At 43.7% G+C, this 17,780-nt stretch overlaps 2 protein-coding genes across 2 annotated transcripts in view; one reads left to right on the plus strand and one right to left on the minus strand.

Moving 5' to 3' along the window:
- The window catches only part of GABRB3 (gamma-aminobutyric acid type A receptor subunit beta3), a gene marked incomplete at both ends in the record, with an annotated part of 193,845 nt that overhangs the window by 154,586 nt on the left and 21,479 nt on the right, over positions 1-17,780 (minus strand). The gene's annotated exons all lie outside the window — the stretch shown is intronic.
- The window catches only part of GABRA5 (gamma-aminobutyric acid type A receptor subunit alpha5), a gene marked incomplete at both ends in the record, with an annotated part of 55,643 nt that overhangs the window by 9,259 nt on the left and 28,604 nt on the right, over positions 1-17,780 (plus strand). The window contains 2 exons of the mRNA XM_082330632.1: positions 1,045-1,112; positions 1,226-1,446. Of these exons, the coding sequence (XP_082186758.1) occupies positions 1,045-1,112; positions 1,226-1,446 (289 nt within the window). The remainder of the gene's footprint in view (positions 1-1,044; positions 1,113-1,225; positions 1,447-17,780) is intronic.

The following is a 17,780-nucleotide window of genomic DNA, read 5'->3' on the forward strand; positions in this document are numbered from 1 at the left end:
TGCCAGAAGGACTTAGAATCTTGAGGGTAGAATTAATTTCACCTAACTTTGGACATCTATAATATAGATGCCTGAAATCGGGCAGATCATCCAAGCCAGCGGAGGGGAATAGGTCCTTCCAAGATACATTTCATCTCATCCTATAGTAGGTATCAAATATGAGCCAGCAATGGGCGCTCACAGCCCAGAACGCCAACCACATCCTAGGCTGCATAAAAAGGAGTGTGGCCAGCAGGTCAAGGGAGGTGATACTCCCTCTCTACTCTGCTCTTGTGAGTATTGTGTTCAGCTCTGGGGCCTCCAGCATAAGACAGACATGGACCTGCTCAAGCAGGTCCAGAGGAGGACCATGAAGATGATCAGGGAGCTGGAGCACCTCGCCTGTAAGGGCAGGCTGAGAGAGCTGGAGTTGTTCAGCCTGGAGAAGGGAAGGCTCCAGGGAGACCTTATAGCAGCCTTCCAGTACTTACAGGGGGCCTGCAGGAAAGATGGGGAGGGACCCTTTATCAGGGAGTGTAGTGATAGGATGAGGGGTAATGGTTTTAAATGGAAAGAGGGTAGATTTAGGTTAGATATTAGGAAGAAATTCTTTACTGTGAGGGTGGCGAGAAACTGGAACAGGTTGCCCAGAGAAGCTGTGGGTGCCCCATCCCTGGAAGTGTTCAAGGCCAGGCTGGATGAGGCTTTGAGCAACCTGGTCTTGTGGAAGGTGTCCCTGCCCATGGCAGGGGGGTTGGAACCAGATGATCTTTAAGGTCCCTTCCAACCCAAACCATTCTGTAATCTATGATCAAAACCTGTCAGTCAGAGGAATTGCACCCTTGAAGGGCCTGTTTCTTTCCACTGATTGTAAGAAGAGACCCTGGGCTGCTAAAGGTTGACAACTGCATTTGATCAGGGATGAAATTCCTCCTCAAACATCTTCTTAATTTTAGGCTTTTGGGGATTTTTGAGTGATTCAGAAATTGTTAATAGAGAAATGCATCACAAGCACGTATCTCCCTCTTAAAGCGATTACTAACGCAGAGTCTATATTTATTACAGAAAGAATAACTCAGGTGAAAACAGACATCTATGTTACCAGTTTTGGTCCTGTGTCAGACACAGAAATGGTAAGTTTGAGCACATCGCTGCCAACTCCATTGTATTTACTTTGCTAAAGTCATTTTTGGAACCATCGCTTCTATTCAGATCCTGCAATACCTCGACTGTTTCTTTGTGCCAGGAATACACCATTGATGTTTTTTTCCGACAAAGCTGGAAAGACGAAAGGCTGCGATTCAAAGGACCTATGCAACGCCTCCCTCTTAACAACCTGCTTGCCAGCAAGATTTGGACCCCGGACACTTTTTTCCACAATGGCAAGAAGTCTATTGCTCACAACATGACAACCCCAAACAAACTTCTGCGCCTGGAGGATGACGGCACTCTGCTGTATACCATGAGGTAATAACCGGGATTGGTTTCTTCTGATGCTGATTCCCAACCAGCTCTGCAAATACTTGTGGGGAGCGTTGCTTCCCCCACTCCTAGTAAAGCCAGGAAACCAATCTTTCACATATATTTACGTGAATATCAAGAAAAATGGAAAACATAATCACTGCCTACAAGTACCAATTAATTTGTAGCTTCTGAATACTGCTAGTGCTTAAATATTTCCTTTGATTAAATGGAAGGCATATTCTCAACAGATTTGATGATTCAGTCCAGCTTTTTTATGAAGATCTGTTCTCTCTTACTGTTTGTATTTGTAGCTGCAGTGCTGATTGCAGGGGAACAGTCTCCAAGGCCAGAAACTGCAATCTTGTTCTGGGGCAGTACATCTTGAACCCTTGGAGCTTTTGTTATTATTTTTTTCGATTTCACTAATAGTGCTAAAAGGCAAATCATCATAGGGATAAATGAAATAAGCTAGCAGCACTGTGAAGCTGCTTTAGCAAGTACTTTCCTGAAAACAAAGCTGGCATATTATATTGGCAGAGAAACAAATTGATGTCTCAGATCTTCAGGGTCATGCTCCTCATCTGCTTAGAGGACACTGTCAAGCTTCATCATTGCATAACCTAGATATAAGATATAATATCAGTGATGTTAGAGGATTGCCTGAAATTCTTCTCAGGCCAAATCCCACATCGAGGTACGGCAATTTGCTCATTAAAGGTAATTAGCCTGTAGTAATTAAGACTGCCGTCTATCTTCAACAGGGTTTTCTCCAAGAGCGTAATCATACGGACAGCACTTGAAAAAGAGATGAAAGGAAAAACCTACTGAGCAGCAAAGTGTTATTCTGAGCTTTTCACATACGAGCCCAGAGTGGTGCCTGAGACCCAGCCAAGTGCTCGGGAGCCGAAGTTTAGGTGCTGAGAGGCCTGAGTTTTCAGCAGGCAGCCACCAACGAAGCAAGGAGGGAGCTGAGGTCCCGCCAGCGCCCGGTCCTGCTGCAGGGCTGGCTCTCCCTGCAGAGCTGACAGACGCCCAGTGCCACATGTTGGGAGGGCGAGCCCCAGGCTTGCTCCTGGGCCCGGTGGTTAAGACTTGTTGGGGCTCAAGGAGATTATGCTTTCATATGCAGGCACCTGGAGCTTCCCAGATTTTATTTCAGGTGTTTTCAACCTGTTTTACTTATTTATTTATTTTGGCCCTAGCCTTAAATCCCTTCTTCTGAAAGGAAAAGAGATTTAGGAGAAGTAAGGTATCCTCATGTAAGTCCTCACAGATTTAGACCATCACAGTTGTAACTGCACTAGTGCTAAAAAGACTTAGAAATGACAGTCATGTTTAAAAGAAGGAAAAAAACCCTTCATTTTCTCTTCTGCTATGTGTATTGCTGTTCTTACTAGCCCCAAGCTAGTGATCTCCGCAATAATAAACTGAAACAATGTGAGGATACACATACATGCTTAAGTGAATAAAAGTCAGAATAACTATCAGAGAAACTGATTTGCACAAAAATACTTGTAACGTTGGCCTTAAAACCAGTCTCACTGCTGCTAGGACTATGCTAGTACCACTCCATAGACTGCTGCAGAGGCGATTCCTGATTATCTGTGTAAATTACGTGTGTAAGTAAAGTCCAGATCAGGCTCGCCGTCAGCCTGGAGCAAAACATTATGTCGTGTGGCGGATTCACAGCTGGCATGCTATTTCTGTGCAAGTACTGGGTTTTGCAGTGTTTTAAAGAAATGCAGCAAAGTACCGATTCATGAGGCAATGAGCTGAGCCATCCGAGGTAGCGAAGTGAGACCTAGGCGAGCTCACCACTGAATCTGAGTTACTCTGTCAAGTGCCTCTCCTGTGACCATGGCAGAGTATTGTCACATTACGTGCCACATATATATTGAGGAAAAGACAGTGCCCTGCTCAGCATATGCAGCTGGAGAAAATACTGGGTTTGACACAGACTTTCTCATCATCCCACTCAGTCCCTTTTCCCCTGGTTTTCACAGGGGAAAAGCTCTTTGGGGTTGATGTTTCTGTAGGCTACAGAAAGACACAGAATGCTTTTGTAACCTAAAAAACCATGCAACATAACTTTTTTTTTTTGGTAGAGTATTGTGTGTGGGTGTGCATGTGTGTGGAAATAAATTCCCACGAACCATGGTGTATGTGATAAGAAATGGAGCGCAAAGCTTTTTAAATAGCTTGCCTTCCACTATTGCAAGTAATAACTTTAAAAATAAACGAGTGTCTATGCTATTCTGTTTAAACACAAGTCAGGAGACTGCTTTTGTAACGTGCATGGCACTGTGCTAGTTTAGGGATAGCAGTTTTTCGTGATGGGCGTTTCAGCAGCATGAGTGATGCTCCGCCGCGAGGTGGCTCGAGGATCCTGTCCCAACCTGTGCAGAGGTGGCTGGGACATGCGGCCAGCCCCTTCAGCTGCCGCCCAGCCCTTGGCAAGTCCCCACGAAGATAACAGCTCATCAGTGCTACCTAGCATGGCTTTCTGTGAGAAGATAGGCAGCACTGGACTTTTTGAGGGGAGAGATGGTTATCGGCAGTGGTGCACTGGTTGAAGGTACTGGGTCTTAGCGGAGGCTTGAGCCCCATCTCCTGTAGCTCCCATCAGACTCATTTGGTTCTCAGGATCTGGAGATGTGGAGACAACCCTCTGTTAGCTCTGCATTCCCCTCGTTTCCAAGGAGGAATTGCGAGCTTCCCAGACTGTACGTAGGAGTAATCCGTGTGGGGAGGATTGGACCCTCTGTCATTGACAGAGATGCCTGAATTGCTTTTGCAACCTCGCATCTGGCTGCCTGAATGAAGAGGAGGAAAGCAGCCGAGCCGATGCTGACCCTCCATCTTATTTGACTTCCAAATATACCAAGTATGATCAGCTGAGCAAACTTCCACTTAGCACTTGTCAGTACATACATTTTCATGATACATGTGTTTACTTACAAAGAGAAATGTATTCTTGGCATGTTTCATTTGATGATATGTTGTCTCGGTCAGAAGTTGAGGGGGATATATGTTGCTAGGGAAATCTAATACATGGGCTTCTGTATATGTGCAGTATTAAAACCCTTCTTCATGCTTACAGGAACACAACATGCTCTTTAGACAAATCTCATAGGCAGCAGCGTTCTCTGCAGGGAACAACTTAATAATTCTGATTGTCTTGGATTTGGTAGGCCCTATTTGTTTTATTTTGCTAATGTGGTTTACAAATTGTACACTGATGAATTGAAAGTTGCAGATTCCGAATCGAAAGTTGCAAATTCTGTTTCTGCCCCTAGAGGGGAGTATTGTCCGCATCGCCACTTTTAAATGATTTATTTTTTTTTTTTTTTAGTAAGAGTGCTGTGATCAAAAACACTAGCAAATGTACTTCGTATTTCCCTAATCTGTATAGAAAATAGCTTTGTGAATGGAGGCAAAAAGTTGATTCTTTCCCTTTAAAAACTTAAAAGATACTTAGTTTATCCTATCTGAGAAATAAATGTTGTAAGAAGCATAAAACTTGTTTGTTCCATGAAACTATTCTGAAAAATGCGTTTAAGAAACCTTTTCAGGCTAAGAGAACCAAAATGTCTCGGTGAGCGGCATTTTTTCACTCAGTGGGAATTGGCTTTAAAGACAGAAGCTCTGATAAACTTTGCTGTAGGATGCCAGAAAAAAGCTGCGAGTCTGCCTTGTTTTTTTTCCCAGAACTTGTATGAAGTAGAGCGTGCTCACTGGAGCTAAACCTTCGGACCATAACTGAACTTTTGGACAGCAGATCATAGAGAGTTTTGATGATTTTCTATCAGTTTGTAGATACTGAAAAATCTTTTTGTGTCATCACAAGGGCTAGGCGTCTTGGAGGCGTGCTCTCACCATCATTTTGAAAGGACTCCAAGCCACTTTTGCTACCACTAGAGCTGCCAGGCATCTGATATAATTTGGGATTTTAAATATGACATGGTCATACATCTGAAGAGTGTACAAACAGATTTTTCCTGTGTTATTACAGCAAGTGAAGGTTGCCAGAGATCCTGAGAGTGTATACAGTTGAATTTGTGCCATTAATCTGCAAAAGCATAATTTATCAGCTGGAGACTGCAGACATTTGTTAGTACAGTGTTTAAGAAACTCCAAAAATTTTAGTACAGCCCTGAAATACAGTTACTAATGAAGCATTTAAAATTCAGCCATGTGTAAGATGGCTATCCACTTGATGGCAGCATAGCCCCGCTGCTTGCTGTCGGTAGCGCATACACAGGCTTATCTAGGCGGAAAATACTGCTTCTTACATTAGCACTGAGCATTAAAATTGTATCTGCAAGTGTACACATGTCCTGGGTGCATGTTAGCCCAAAGTGTGCTCTTACATGAAGCACTTCATGAGCAAGCTAACCATTTTATGCTGTAGAGCTATTGATTATAAAACCAGTTGACTGGAAGATACGGTGCTGTTTTCAAGATTTCCGTTGGGAAACCCAGGTTTTGTTTGCTTAGCTTTTTTTAAGGGAAAATTAATATATGAAAAATGTGTGGGTTCTCAAGTGCTGACTTTGCCAGAAGGCAGCCGTTCCCAGATGCAGGTTTGCTTGCGTGGCCCTGAGCAAGGAGTGACCAGCAAATCTACACTTCAAAATGAACCCTTAGTTTTCAATCAGCCAGCCGTCTAGATCGGAACATTTCTGTTCAGTTTGGAACATTTCTGTTCAGTTCTGTTCAGTTTTTTTTTTTCATTTCAGTTGTTCTTCTTTCAAAGGGAAGATTTCACTTATGCATCCATTTATATTTACAGAAAGGGATCTGGCAATGCTTTTGGGCATTGTATAAATATTGCAAAACTAATTAGCATCTATCTAGCCATACAAATACGCATTTCCTTTCCCCGTGTTAGTCTTGCTGCCTTTTCTTTCATATTCAAGCTTCAAATTGCCTGAAGCTGGAAGAAAAAAAAAAATAATTTCTTCACATTGGTCTGAATCTTGCAGAGTGATGAAAAACTGCCGTGGTGGCAAGGACTCTCAGCTGCTTTTCATCAATTCAGATTTTGACAGAGTGAGAGAAAATAGGGATATATGAAGTGAAGGGCCCTTCCCTGAGGATAGCAGCAGGATTCTTGTTTTAACACCAAGCCTAGCGGTTCCCGTCTCTCTCCTTTGATTGCATATTGCCCCATTTCGCAAAAGTTGTCCTTCAAGGAACCAAAATTTTTTGTTTTGAAAAATCCATGGCTGGAGTTACCCACAGAGAGAGAAAGGCATCAGAGGAGACTGTGGTGTAATACATTCAAAACAGGCAATTATGACCTGCTCAAATATAGTCCCTATGTAGAGTGCGTGACAATAGCCTATTCTGCTGGTAATAAAAGTGGGCAGAGCCCCGCAGAGATCTCCATCACAGAGACAGAAACTCGCACAGCAAGGGCAGAATTGATTAAAAGACAAAACCCAAACCAGAACCAGCCTGTCCTTGGATGAGGGAGATGTTTCCCTGGACTTTGAGGGGTTACAAAAGGTCCAGCTTTAGTTCCAGGTCTGTGCTGAGCAGACCCATCTTTCCCTTGGGGTTAGCTGGTACAACTTCTGCCAGATTCCCTTGTGCTTCCCCCCGCTTTATAACCACGAACCGGTCGAGGTATCATTCACTTCTGCAGACGGGCTGACCCGATGTCAGGTGTGCCAGGTGTGCACGGAGGGGATGGGGTGACCAAACAGAAACTGGAGGGAGGTGGTGCCCTGACAGGTACCCCCCAAGCACTCCCAGGAAAGCACAGCTGCATTGGTGACTCTATCTTTGCCCAAATTTGCAGATGGGTCGCTGGGGGCTTTGGAAGTACCTGGTAGATGCTGAAGAATTGTTATAGCTGTGCTATCTTTTTTTATTACCAGGGGAGGGTGACATTACAGTGAACTCCATAGTCATTTCACTTAAACTGAAATTAAAATCTTCATCTGCCTAATCAGAAATACCGTCCCCTGAACTACACTTATGTTTGTGCTGAAACATCAGACTGCCAAAGAGCAATCTAAAATATGCTGTGGTGGAGTGCATCAGGCAGGATGGGTGGGATTCACCTCAGCTAATTTTGCTCATCTGTAACGTTGATGGCTGCAGCTGAGCCTCTTGTCTCAGAATTGCTCCCAGTGCAGGGGAGAGACTTTCTTAAGGAGTGAGTTGTCTGCATTATTTCAGACGTCTACTTTAGTATGAAAGATGCTTATTTCTCTCTACTCCCACTTTAGGAGGTTCCTGTTTTTTTCACAGTTTCTTTTTCTCACATAGCCTGGAGATTGGTAGTGTGCGAGCTGCCTAAAGCTATGGGATGTCCTGGGCAGCAGCTGGTCCTGTAGCTGTGTTGTGGAGGACTTGCACAGTTTCTTCTCCATGCAACATAAAGCCCAGGGCTGTGCAAGAGCAGCACATGAGAGTGCACTGTATTTGGGTTCAGTCCTCCACTTTTGTCTAGGGGGGCGTAAGAGGGAATATAATGCACCTTAGGAGGAGTCAGGAAACCCCAATAAATTGCAATCCTGCCTTTGCTTGTTTAGATGAAGGGAAGAGCCCTTGCAGTGCATATAACACAAGAATTTTGTTGGCGAGGAAAGGGCAATCTAGCGAGAGATGCCAGAGGCCAACTAGCTGCTGGTGGGTGCCCGGTACCTGTGGCTGAGTCAAGAGCAGAGGATCATGAAGATGTATTTGAGGACTTGGTTGTGATAGGGTTTTGCAAGAAATGGGGGTAGAAGGGTTTTGGGGAGCAGGATACTTGATACTGATGATGGTCACTGAGGAATAACTAGAAGGTACTCCAGGTTGGGATATAAATATCTGAAGTAGTCAGAAAGTAAAAGCATGTGTGTGAGGAATAAAGGGCTTAGGGAGGCTGGAGAGCGGCACCAAGCTACTTCAGAAAAGAAGACAGGAAGGGCCTTGTCTAAGATGCTTCAGAAACGTCTGATCAGATGAACATATTACGGTGGGGTCAGAAATTAATCCTGTATTGTGTTATACCACAGTTACCCTGTAGGAAATTCTTGGTAATTTGCCCTTCTCTGAAAGCTTCATCAAATCAAAATACCGGTATAGCTGAGTAAAGATGTGCAATGGGCATGGGTAAGAATAGTCTTCATTGTCCCATTCCACTCCTTTCTGCTTGGGTTCTTCAGCCTTTCTACAGGAAAGTGTCTTGCTATGATGGTGCAGATGAAAAAAATGCACATGGCTTGTCATTTAATGAGTAGTCCACTGGCAGTGCCTGTTTCTAGTCTTTTGTCTACTCTGTTCTGTAGAAGTCTTAAGACATTGCCTTTGGAGACCTCAGTTACTTTCTAAGAGATCTTGTTATGTTAGCTTATCTTACATTGATGTTCAGCCTGACTTACTCCGTTTTCTACTGTTAAATTAAAATTTCCTGAAACCACATACACAAATTTGTATCTTACAGTCTCTTTTATATCACTCAAAAAATTCCAAACTGTTATTTGTATCTGGTTGCTCTAAATGATGAAGCAAGTCTTTTTCACCAGGCTCTAGCTAAAATCCTGAGGTTGTGTCCATTATATGCACTATATGCAGTATAAAAGCCTAGGAAGAATTTCTGGAAGGAAGGCTGGCCTTCCCTTTGCATACTCCTGTCAGGAATTTGGGCCAGGAAACTTTTGGACCAGAAGGGATGATAAAACCCTGGATTATTTCAATGGCTCAGTCAGACTTCATAAGGTAGTCTCTTTGCTCCACAGTCATCTCTTCAGTGGCTAATGCATTCATGTGTCCTGTCCATGTAAAAAAAGTAGTGTGTTTTGACTTGGGGGTTCAGCTAAAAGATAAGGAAAATTAGCAAAACCTCCTTAGTCAAAATAATACATACCTACTATGTTTTTGCCATTAACTGTATGTCTTAAAAACATCATTTACGCAAATTGATTTCAGCATCAATTAAACTCAAACCACTATCTCTAGGTTTGCTCAGTCCAGTGGTAGAATATGTATCATCTCACCCATTCTACCTGCTTTTGCTTTTCTGTCTCTTCTGAAGGTGTCACCGAGGTGACATGTCACTGAGGTTAGGCACAGCTCCATCGTCCCCATTTGCATGCAAGGGCACAGGGGTGCATGCCCTGGGGGAAATAGTACCCCACTGATCTTGATAGGAACAGGGAGCTCCCATCCAGCTTCATAACTGCGTCTTTGTCCTGGGGAAATCTGGGTGGAGAGAAGGAGCCAAGCACATTGTTGAACATGGTTTAGCATGGGGACAGTCAAATGTCACTAGGAGATTCGGCCCTTCCTTCTCTCAAGCTGCACTAGCAAACAGGTGCTTACGCTGTAGCAGATGCTAGTGCTGGTGTTGGCATAAATAGCAAACAGATGGTAAATTGAGGCTTGTTTAATGACTGTTTATGGTGTGAAACAGCTGAGGGATCAGAGGGTTCTTTCCCTGGAGCAGCGAGCACCCACAGCCTGCTGCTTTACCTGGCACTTCATGGCTATATTGATCAGGAGTGTGTAGCATTTCAGAGGCAAGGCAAAAAAAACAGATAATAATACCCTGCTTGGATGGCTAAACAACCTCTTCCATGTACCAACAGGGTTACATACAAATAGGCACGTGCACATGTTTCCCTGTGAAGGAGCATATCATCAAATCACTTGATGCATGCCCCTTTCACACAGAGGTGTGGAGGAGCATTGAAGTTACACAAAAGGCAGGACATCTTGATGAGAGGTGGACATAGAAATGTGAGGTAAATAAGAAGAGGCTGGGGTTAAATGCAAGTTGCTGAAAGGAAACTGTGGTGAGATGTTTTGGAGCTCTAGATTGTTCATCTGAACTGTGGAAAATAACCAAGGATGTCAGCTCTGTATTTAGGGTTGCCAGATCATAATCCCTCCTACCTACCTTCCCGTGTCTGCACATCCCAGCCTAGATGTGAGAGAGCCCAAATGGGCTGCTGCTGCCCAGCCGGTCCCCCCCACCCCTTATTACTTTCTAAATCCAGCTCATTTTTCTCTATAGAAAATACTGCATGCAGTTTTGTGCCTGTCTGTACAAATACAAAGGTTGTGTGAACTGGGAGGAAGGAATCGGATGGCTGTGCAGCCAAGTAACCCTCATCCAAGGGGGAACAGGTGCCATACTGACAGGCAGAAATAGAGGAACAAAAGCCCCTTTGGCCAGTCAGAAACCTGCAGTGATCAGATCGTCTAACAAGTGGTAGCAGAATTGGAGGACGGGTGCACTGTGCCGTGTCCATCACAGTCTTAAGCCTCCATCACCAAGGGTGCCTGCAAGAGCTTTCTGTGCTCGCTTCTTCCTTGTGTACTTGGGTTTTCTCCCGCTGAAAGTAAGGGTCGGATGACCCCCTGTGCGGTTGGGTGGCACCGGGCATTGCCTTCACCGGCTGATTCTGCCAGTAGCTGGGACTAGCCTCTCTTGAGAGCCAAAGAGAAGCCCATAGTTCAGTCTTACGCAGCACTGCAAGAACAATTGTATTTATTGCAGTTAGCACATAGTTGAACATGCCACCAAAAGGCTATGTTGGGAGGTCATAGTCAAAACGTGTAGCATGTGCAGACTCGGGGAAATGAGTGGCATGGCATAATGAAGTGTGGGCTGGTTGAGATGTTTCCCATTTTACCTGCATGAACGACGGCATCAGCTTCTCAGCATTGCTAGTACTAGTTAGATTTTCGGGTTTTAATTCAAGAATTCAGTAAAAATAGAAGCTACTGTGGAGGAGAGATTTGAAGGCCTTCCTCATGGGGTGTCAGGGAGGGTTCATCGTGTACAAGGGACCAGCAGGGAGAGAAAGCTTGGAGAGGTTTTTAAGTGAAACTGTCAAGTAGATGAGTGCAATATTGTGCTACAGCATTCATAGCTGCATAGCCATATTGGCCTAAAGTTTCTTTAGGAAAGTAAGGTTTGTAGGCAGAGAGCCTAATGAAGGAGTTGACTGCCAAAAAGCTTGTGTTTTTTACTGCATAAAGCTTCTTCCAGCTAGTTTTACCGTGCTCATGGACTTCATTAGACACCTTGCATGGCAAGAATGGATAAGCATAAACTCAGTGCTCCATCCATTGCTTTCATCCATATTAAGGAAATACTGTAGAATGAAAGGTATTACCTCTACTATAAACTTCTACCAGGAGCTGGAAATGTGATTCTTTCTATAACCCCCCCAAATCCCTATCAAAGATCAGATAGTTTAAGTGTCCTCTTGGCTATGTCATTGCCTTTCTCAGTTCTTCCTGTGTCTTGAGGCTGAACATCCCCCCTGCCCCCATCTAAGAGTGTGCTCTGGGTATGCCAAGGTACTCCACATGCAGGGAGGTCATTCCTATAGTGGTGCAGCTTTTGAGATCAATCCTGTCCACCTCAGATCATCTCAGGATAACCCACTCTTGAGCACCATTAATCTAGGCAATTAAAGTCTTGTTTTCTCACTTCAACATAAGCTATGCTAAGGGTTTGGTTTGCTTAAAATGAGAGTTTTGCTGTCAAGTACACCATGCTTCTGAATTATGTATTCACAGCTCACAAAAACATCAGTAACCGGAGCTCTTAGTCTTCCATAGCCCCTTCCCTGTGGGATTTTCAAAGCACGTTTTGGTGTCATATAAATGTAACACATCTCAGCGTCACAGGAAAGTTGGGAAAGGGTAGTATTCTTTGGCAGAGTGGTTATGAAGGAAAAATGGGCTAAGAGAGAAATTTTTGCACACCACCTCACTCCAGCTCCTAGCTTTAATTTCTATTCTGTGTTCACTTTGTATGGTGGATCCCAAGGAAACGAGCATACAACCAGCATTATAAGTAAGAAGCAGTGAACTGCCTCCACATCCCATGCAGAGGTGCAGAACAAGGCCTTGAGTCTGTATTTTGGCCTCTTATCCAACACAGTGACGGAGATTCTTGAGCAAGGCAGTGTTTGAGTTACCGAGAATAATCACTTCTCTCCCCTGAGCCAGGCTGCAGACTATCACCCAGCCAGGGACGGGTTTCAGGGTGACACTTACAGCCATTGATACTGTGACTGAATGTGTATCCACATCCTAACACTTCTGTGCTGTGTTAGGTAACCCACTGCCACTACCATCTACAGGGTTTGTTAGGACTGTATGGGAAGTGCTTCAGAACCAAGAAAGGTCTTTGCATATATATATATACACACACATATATATATGTATCTATGTGTATATATATGCTCATATACTTAAGGAACACAGGGAGACATCTGTTCATTGGACTACGCACTTGCTGTGCTGGGGTCTGAAGCAAGTCTTGCTTTAAAACCCTTTGAAAGGAATAACAGTTTGGTTATAAAAGTGCTCCCAAGACATTACAGTGGGAGAACAGAGTGAATAGTTGCGTCCTGAGTCAAGGCTAAATGAGTAATTTCACAAACCTAACAATGCGTTCACAGTTTGAAAAAAAAACAACCCAAACCAGCAACTCCCTGTTACTCTGTTATCCGCATGAGCATGTGAAAGTGCGTACTGGAGATGCCGCAAGGGCTCAGATTGTTCCACCGAGGTCTGTTGGAGCAGGTACCCAGGGAAGCTCCTCCTGGAGTTGGCTCCTGAGAAGGGTCTGACCGGACCCTGAAGTCTCCCTTTGCAGGGAGCCAGCCAGCCCCTTTGGGTGGGACACAGCTTGGGTAAGGCTGGATCCACTTAACTCTTTTTTGCCATGTTGGGGAGATGTTGAGATAGATTTGAGATTAGTTTCAAGCAAACATTTTGCCTTTTTTTAAGGAAAATGGTGATGGCTGGCCTCATGCTGGGAAGGGCACTTTGGCTCTTCTGCACCCATTCTGGCTTGAGCCCCACAGCAGGTACTGGTTGCCAGCACAGGTAGGGCAGGGCATTAAAATGGTCCCTTTAATCAGGGGCAAGAGCAGTGCACAGAAATAAACAACTAAGAAGATGCAGCTGGTTTGAGGATTAGGGCAAACAGGCAGAAGAGCTTTGTATCTCTCTGGCCCCAATACCTCAGAGCCAACAAAGCTTTCCTTGTGTCTCCTTCATCAGAAACTCTTGTTATTCAACACTTATCCTGAGTTAATTTCTCCCAAAAGCCACTGGTGACTCTGCCTTTCTGCTCCCCTCTCATTCTAAAGCTCTCTGTTTTAATTTGTTTGCATACTAAAGCTAGTAGCTGATAAGAAAAAGCAAGTTTCTGCAGCTGTCTGTTGGCTCCCCGGGCAGGTGACTGCCCTCACCTCCTGCCTGGCAGCTGCAGATAATACTCCAGAACATGTTTTCTGCACTTCCAGGGTAGCAGAGAGATGATAGCTTTGCTCAGTCTCCCAGCTCTTTTCCCATGAGTAGGAGCAGATGCTCCTTGCATTGAGGGAAATCATGGGAACAGCGGGGAGGTCCCTGCAGCCCCCTAAAACAGGCTCTGCCGGGACAGAGTGCCTTGTGCTCTCCTCGAACCACACTTGCTGTGGATGTCCGGCTCACAAACATCTGCATTTATTTCCTCGCCACATCTGTGACTTTAACACCTCCTTCTCCCCCCGCCTGTTAAAAAGCAATGGCCTCTTGAAAGCGTTGTCTTACTTAATTCTCCAGTGGAAATGGTTGAAGGTGACTTTTCTGGAGTGAAGACAAATTGCTGCTTGCATTGTTGTGCTTTTCTTAGATAGCTGTTCGCTTGTGTGTCTATATTTTGTTGAAAGAGAACATAGGTAATCACTTTATGTGCTTAAAGTAAAGGCTATACGTAATGAAGCTTTGATGAAACGGTCATGTACAATTATGGATGATAAGTGAAATAATTTGTAGACCTAACTTTTTTTCAGATAGTTAAGGTATGCTGTAGCATTTTGTTGGTTGATTAACATTTGGATAGCATGTATTTGGAGCATTATGAAAGTGAAATTTTGTCATTAATAATAAATCAGCAGCTGTAACCAGGGTTTGTTACATATTTTGGGTGAATACCGGCCCCACTGAAGTCGGGCAGAATTTTACCATTAACTTCAATAAAATCAGAGTTTCGTCCTCCCATTGTAAAGGACCTTTAACAGCCACTTATAATCTTGTCAAAAACTCTGTTTGAGTGAAACTAATCCCATAGGGCTTTTGTTAAGACAGAATGATGGTGGAGGAGGGAAGCTTTTAAATGCTTCTGTTGGAAAGAACTGCAGTTTGAGCAGTGCTTGTTCTGTGACAGAAAAATCCTGGTTTGGAGACTGTCTATAGATCAGATAACTGTGCTGCAATGAGCACAGCAAGATTGTTCTGGAGTGACCATACTAAAAGTATTAGGCAAAGGCCGTTTCATATATGCATGCCAAAGCCTCCTTTCTCTTCTTTCAATAAATGCAAACTGGGAGTCATTGTGTTATAATCAGTTGTGTAAACTAGGGTATGCAAAGGGTATCTAAGATTTGACACTGTGTTAAAAGCCAAAGTGTGCAAATATCACCCCAGGTGATATTTGAAGGAGCAGACCCAAATATCGATTTCTTTGTGACTCCTGGACCTATGATGTGAATATATAGTTTGTACTGTGCACCTAGGAGCAAATCTGTATGCAGTGACCCATGCTTCCAGCCCCCAGAGTGTAAGAGATGACTTCTGTGGTGCTTTTTTTTTTTTTTCTGTATGCAGTAGAAAATCAGTCTCTTTGAACCAGGAGTCAATTTAGTGACTCTGTTTTTCAGGTCCTCACACAGTAATGAAAAACAGCCACTGTTGGGCACAGAGTGCTCTGCAGAAATTCAGGGTGGTGACATTGATGCAGTGTATCAGAACCCACAGTCAAGTTTTCTGTTGTGTTGCCCCTTACAAGGTGCTTCACAAGCCTCAGGTAATGCACACTTCGTGAGAGGTAGCTAGGAGAGTGTTCACTGAGCATTTTAAATTTACGTAAGAGGCTCAGCTACATACTTTTTAAGAATAGCATGTAACAAATAGGTATAGCCAATTCATTTGTTCAAGATGGCCAGACTAGGAGTAGCCCTAGTACGGAGGCATGGGAAAAGGAAAGAAGCATGCAGATATCATTAATAACGAGCAAAAGGAACTTCTTCATCCAAAGAATTCATGTTAATGAAATGAAAGGCTATACCCAAGCACATTTGCAGCTGCTAAACTTGGTTCTCCCTACCCCTGGCCTAGACCCAGAAGACTGCACCAGGCACCCTCCTTTTAAGGGATGTGCTGCCTTTCACTGGATGAGGAATTCAGAGGGGGCACAGGAGTGGCCCTGCCACCACCAGGGTCTTTGCGGCTTCTGAGACAGGTAGTGGCAGCCAGGTGCCCTCCAGTCTTCTGCGCTACTCTTTCATTTAAGACAGGCAGAAATAATTTCTGAAGGGACTGACTTGAGTTCCACTGGATCACAGTCTCTGCACCTCATCTTCACTTCTCTTACACATTTATGGTTGAGGAATGTCTACAGCCTTCCTCATTGTGCACAAGGGTTATTTCCAGAGATGCAGGCAGCAGGATACAATTCATAGGACAATCAGATGAAACAGAAGATCTTATTCATAATTCTGCATTGAATCTTCCTTCACTTCCTGATTCCACAGCTGCTCTCTTGGTAAGATGGATATAGAGATCCCTTCCTCGGAGGTTTGCAGATGACAAGCATGCGTATTAAAAAGTTTTCAAGCTGCAGCCTTTGAAACAACGTACTTGAACTGTTGGTAGACAGACAGGAGATGGACTGCAGTAAAACATGTCAGCTTTCTTATGGCACTTGGAGCAAGGTTTTTGAATTTATCAAGAAAATTAAATTTGCAATACTTAGTACAGAAAATATAATGATGCACTGGAGGGTTGGCAGCCTTGCTTTAAAGTACCCATTAGAGTGATTTTTATGAAAAGGATGAAGGTTCTGGACAGGATGCTACTAGAACCAGCTTGTTAAATTCATCCATGTAGCACTCTCAGTGTCTGTGGCTTTGCTGGCTTTGATGTCCAAGGGCAGTTCTACTGCAGACAACTCCATATTTTAGTGATTTTAAAATGTCTTTTACAAAAATAAAGTCCAAGAACAGTTTTGCCTAAGGGCAGGTATCTCAGGCCTCAGTCATTTCTTTTCTATATTGTAGACTTCCTGTCTGTTCTTACCAAATGATACATTATCTCTGCTCTGAACTGAATTATTTTTTCTTTTGCTTTATATGTTGTATTATCTTTATATTTTCTATTGCTGTTTGCAATGTGCCTTTTTCCCTCCCTGTTTCCCAGCCCATCCTCATGATACAATCTCTAGCCAACGATACTATTGCATTTCTCTGTGCTTATTTTGCCATTTCCAGCTATTGGTAAAGCTCCAGAATTTCTGTGTGTTGGCAGAGAGTGGAGCTGTTTCCCCCAATTTGTTGTCCATGTAACTGGAGTGCCCCAGCAAGGCATCATTGTGTTGTATTGAATTGGACTGGCTGAATGCTGTGCCATCTGTACACGGACAGATTGTTACCCTTTATGATCCCTTTGGATAGAAGTTCTTGTAGCAAGAATACTCACTTTGGTGTGCTAATATGAAACGGTGAGTATATATAGCCGAGGAGCATGGCTGCGTGCAGCTGTTGTGATAGGAAGGGCTACTTTTGCATTCTGGTAGTAGGATGTTGTGGATTTCTTTGCAGATTTTTGCCCCCCAGGCAGCAGTTTGGTGAGGAACCAGGCTGCCCTCCAGCAGAACCCTGCATCACCCCAGCACCGGGCAGTCTGGGAGGCTTTGAGTGTCTCTGGTCTGTTGCCTCTGAGGCGGAATAGCAGCATAAAATGAGAAAGGCATAAGGGTATTCATAATGTAAAATGAGATTTGCATCCTCACTGTCCTGAGCGAACCATCTGTATTATGCAAATATCAAAACGGCCTAATCAAAACCAGGTTCTCATTGTGCTATGTGCTCCGTGCACCTAGAAAAGTAAGCTTTGGCTCTCTATATATTTGATACATTTGATGTCAATACAACTGATGTTGCACTGCTCAGAAATTTACCTTAGATTTTTCTTTGTGTTCAGCTTGATCTGTCTGTCATACAGAACATCCACCGGGTATGTCTGTTTTTTTTAAGAGTTTTTCCTTCCCTACCCCTATGTTCACTGTAGCTCAAGAATTTCCATATAGTGACAGTGCGGTCCAGGATAGAATTGTTTCCCCAGGCAATATGCTGGGGAAAATGACCCTGGTGTTTTTTCCTGACAAGGTGCCCAGGTAATTCACAATTGGACTGCCCTGATGCTATGTGGTTTCCACAAAAACTAACTGTAGTGTTACATAAAGTCATATATAGATGTAGATATAGATATAGATATAGATATAGATATAGATATAGATATAGATATAGATATAGATATAGATATGTAAT

Source organism: Platalea leucorodia (genome assembly GCF_965183815.1).
Source record: "Platalea leucorodia genome assembly, chromosome: 2".
Taxonomy (NCBI): Eukaryota; Metazoa; Chordata; class Aves; order Pelecaniformes; family Threskiornithidae; genus Platalea; species Platalea leucorodia.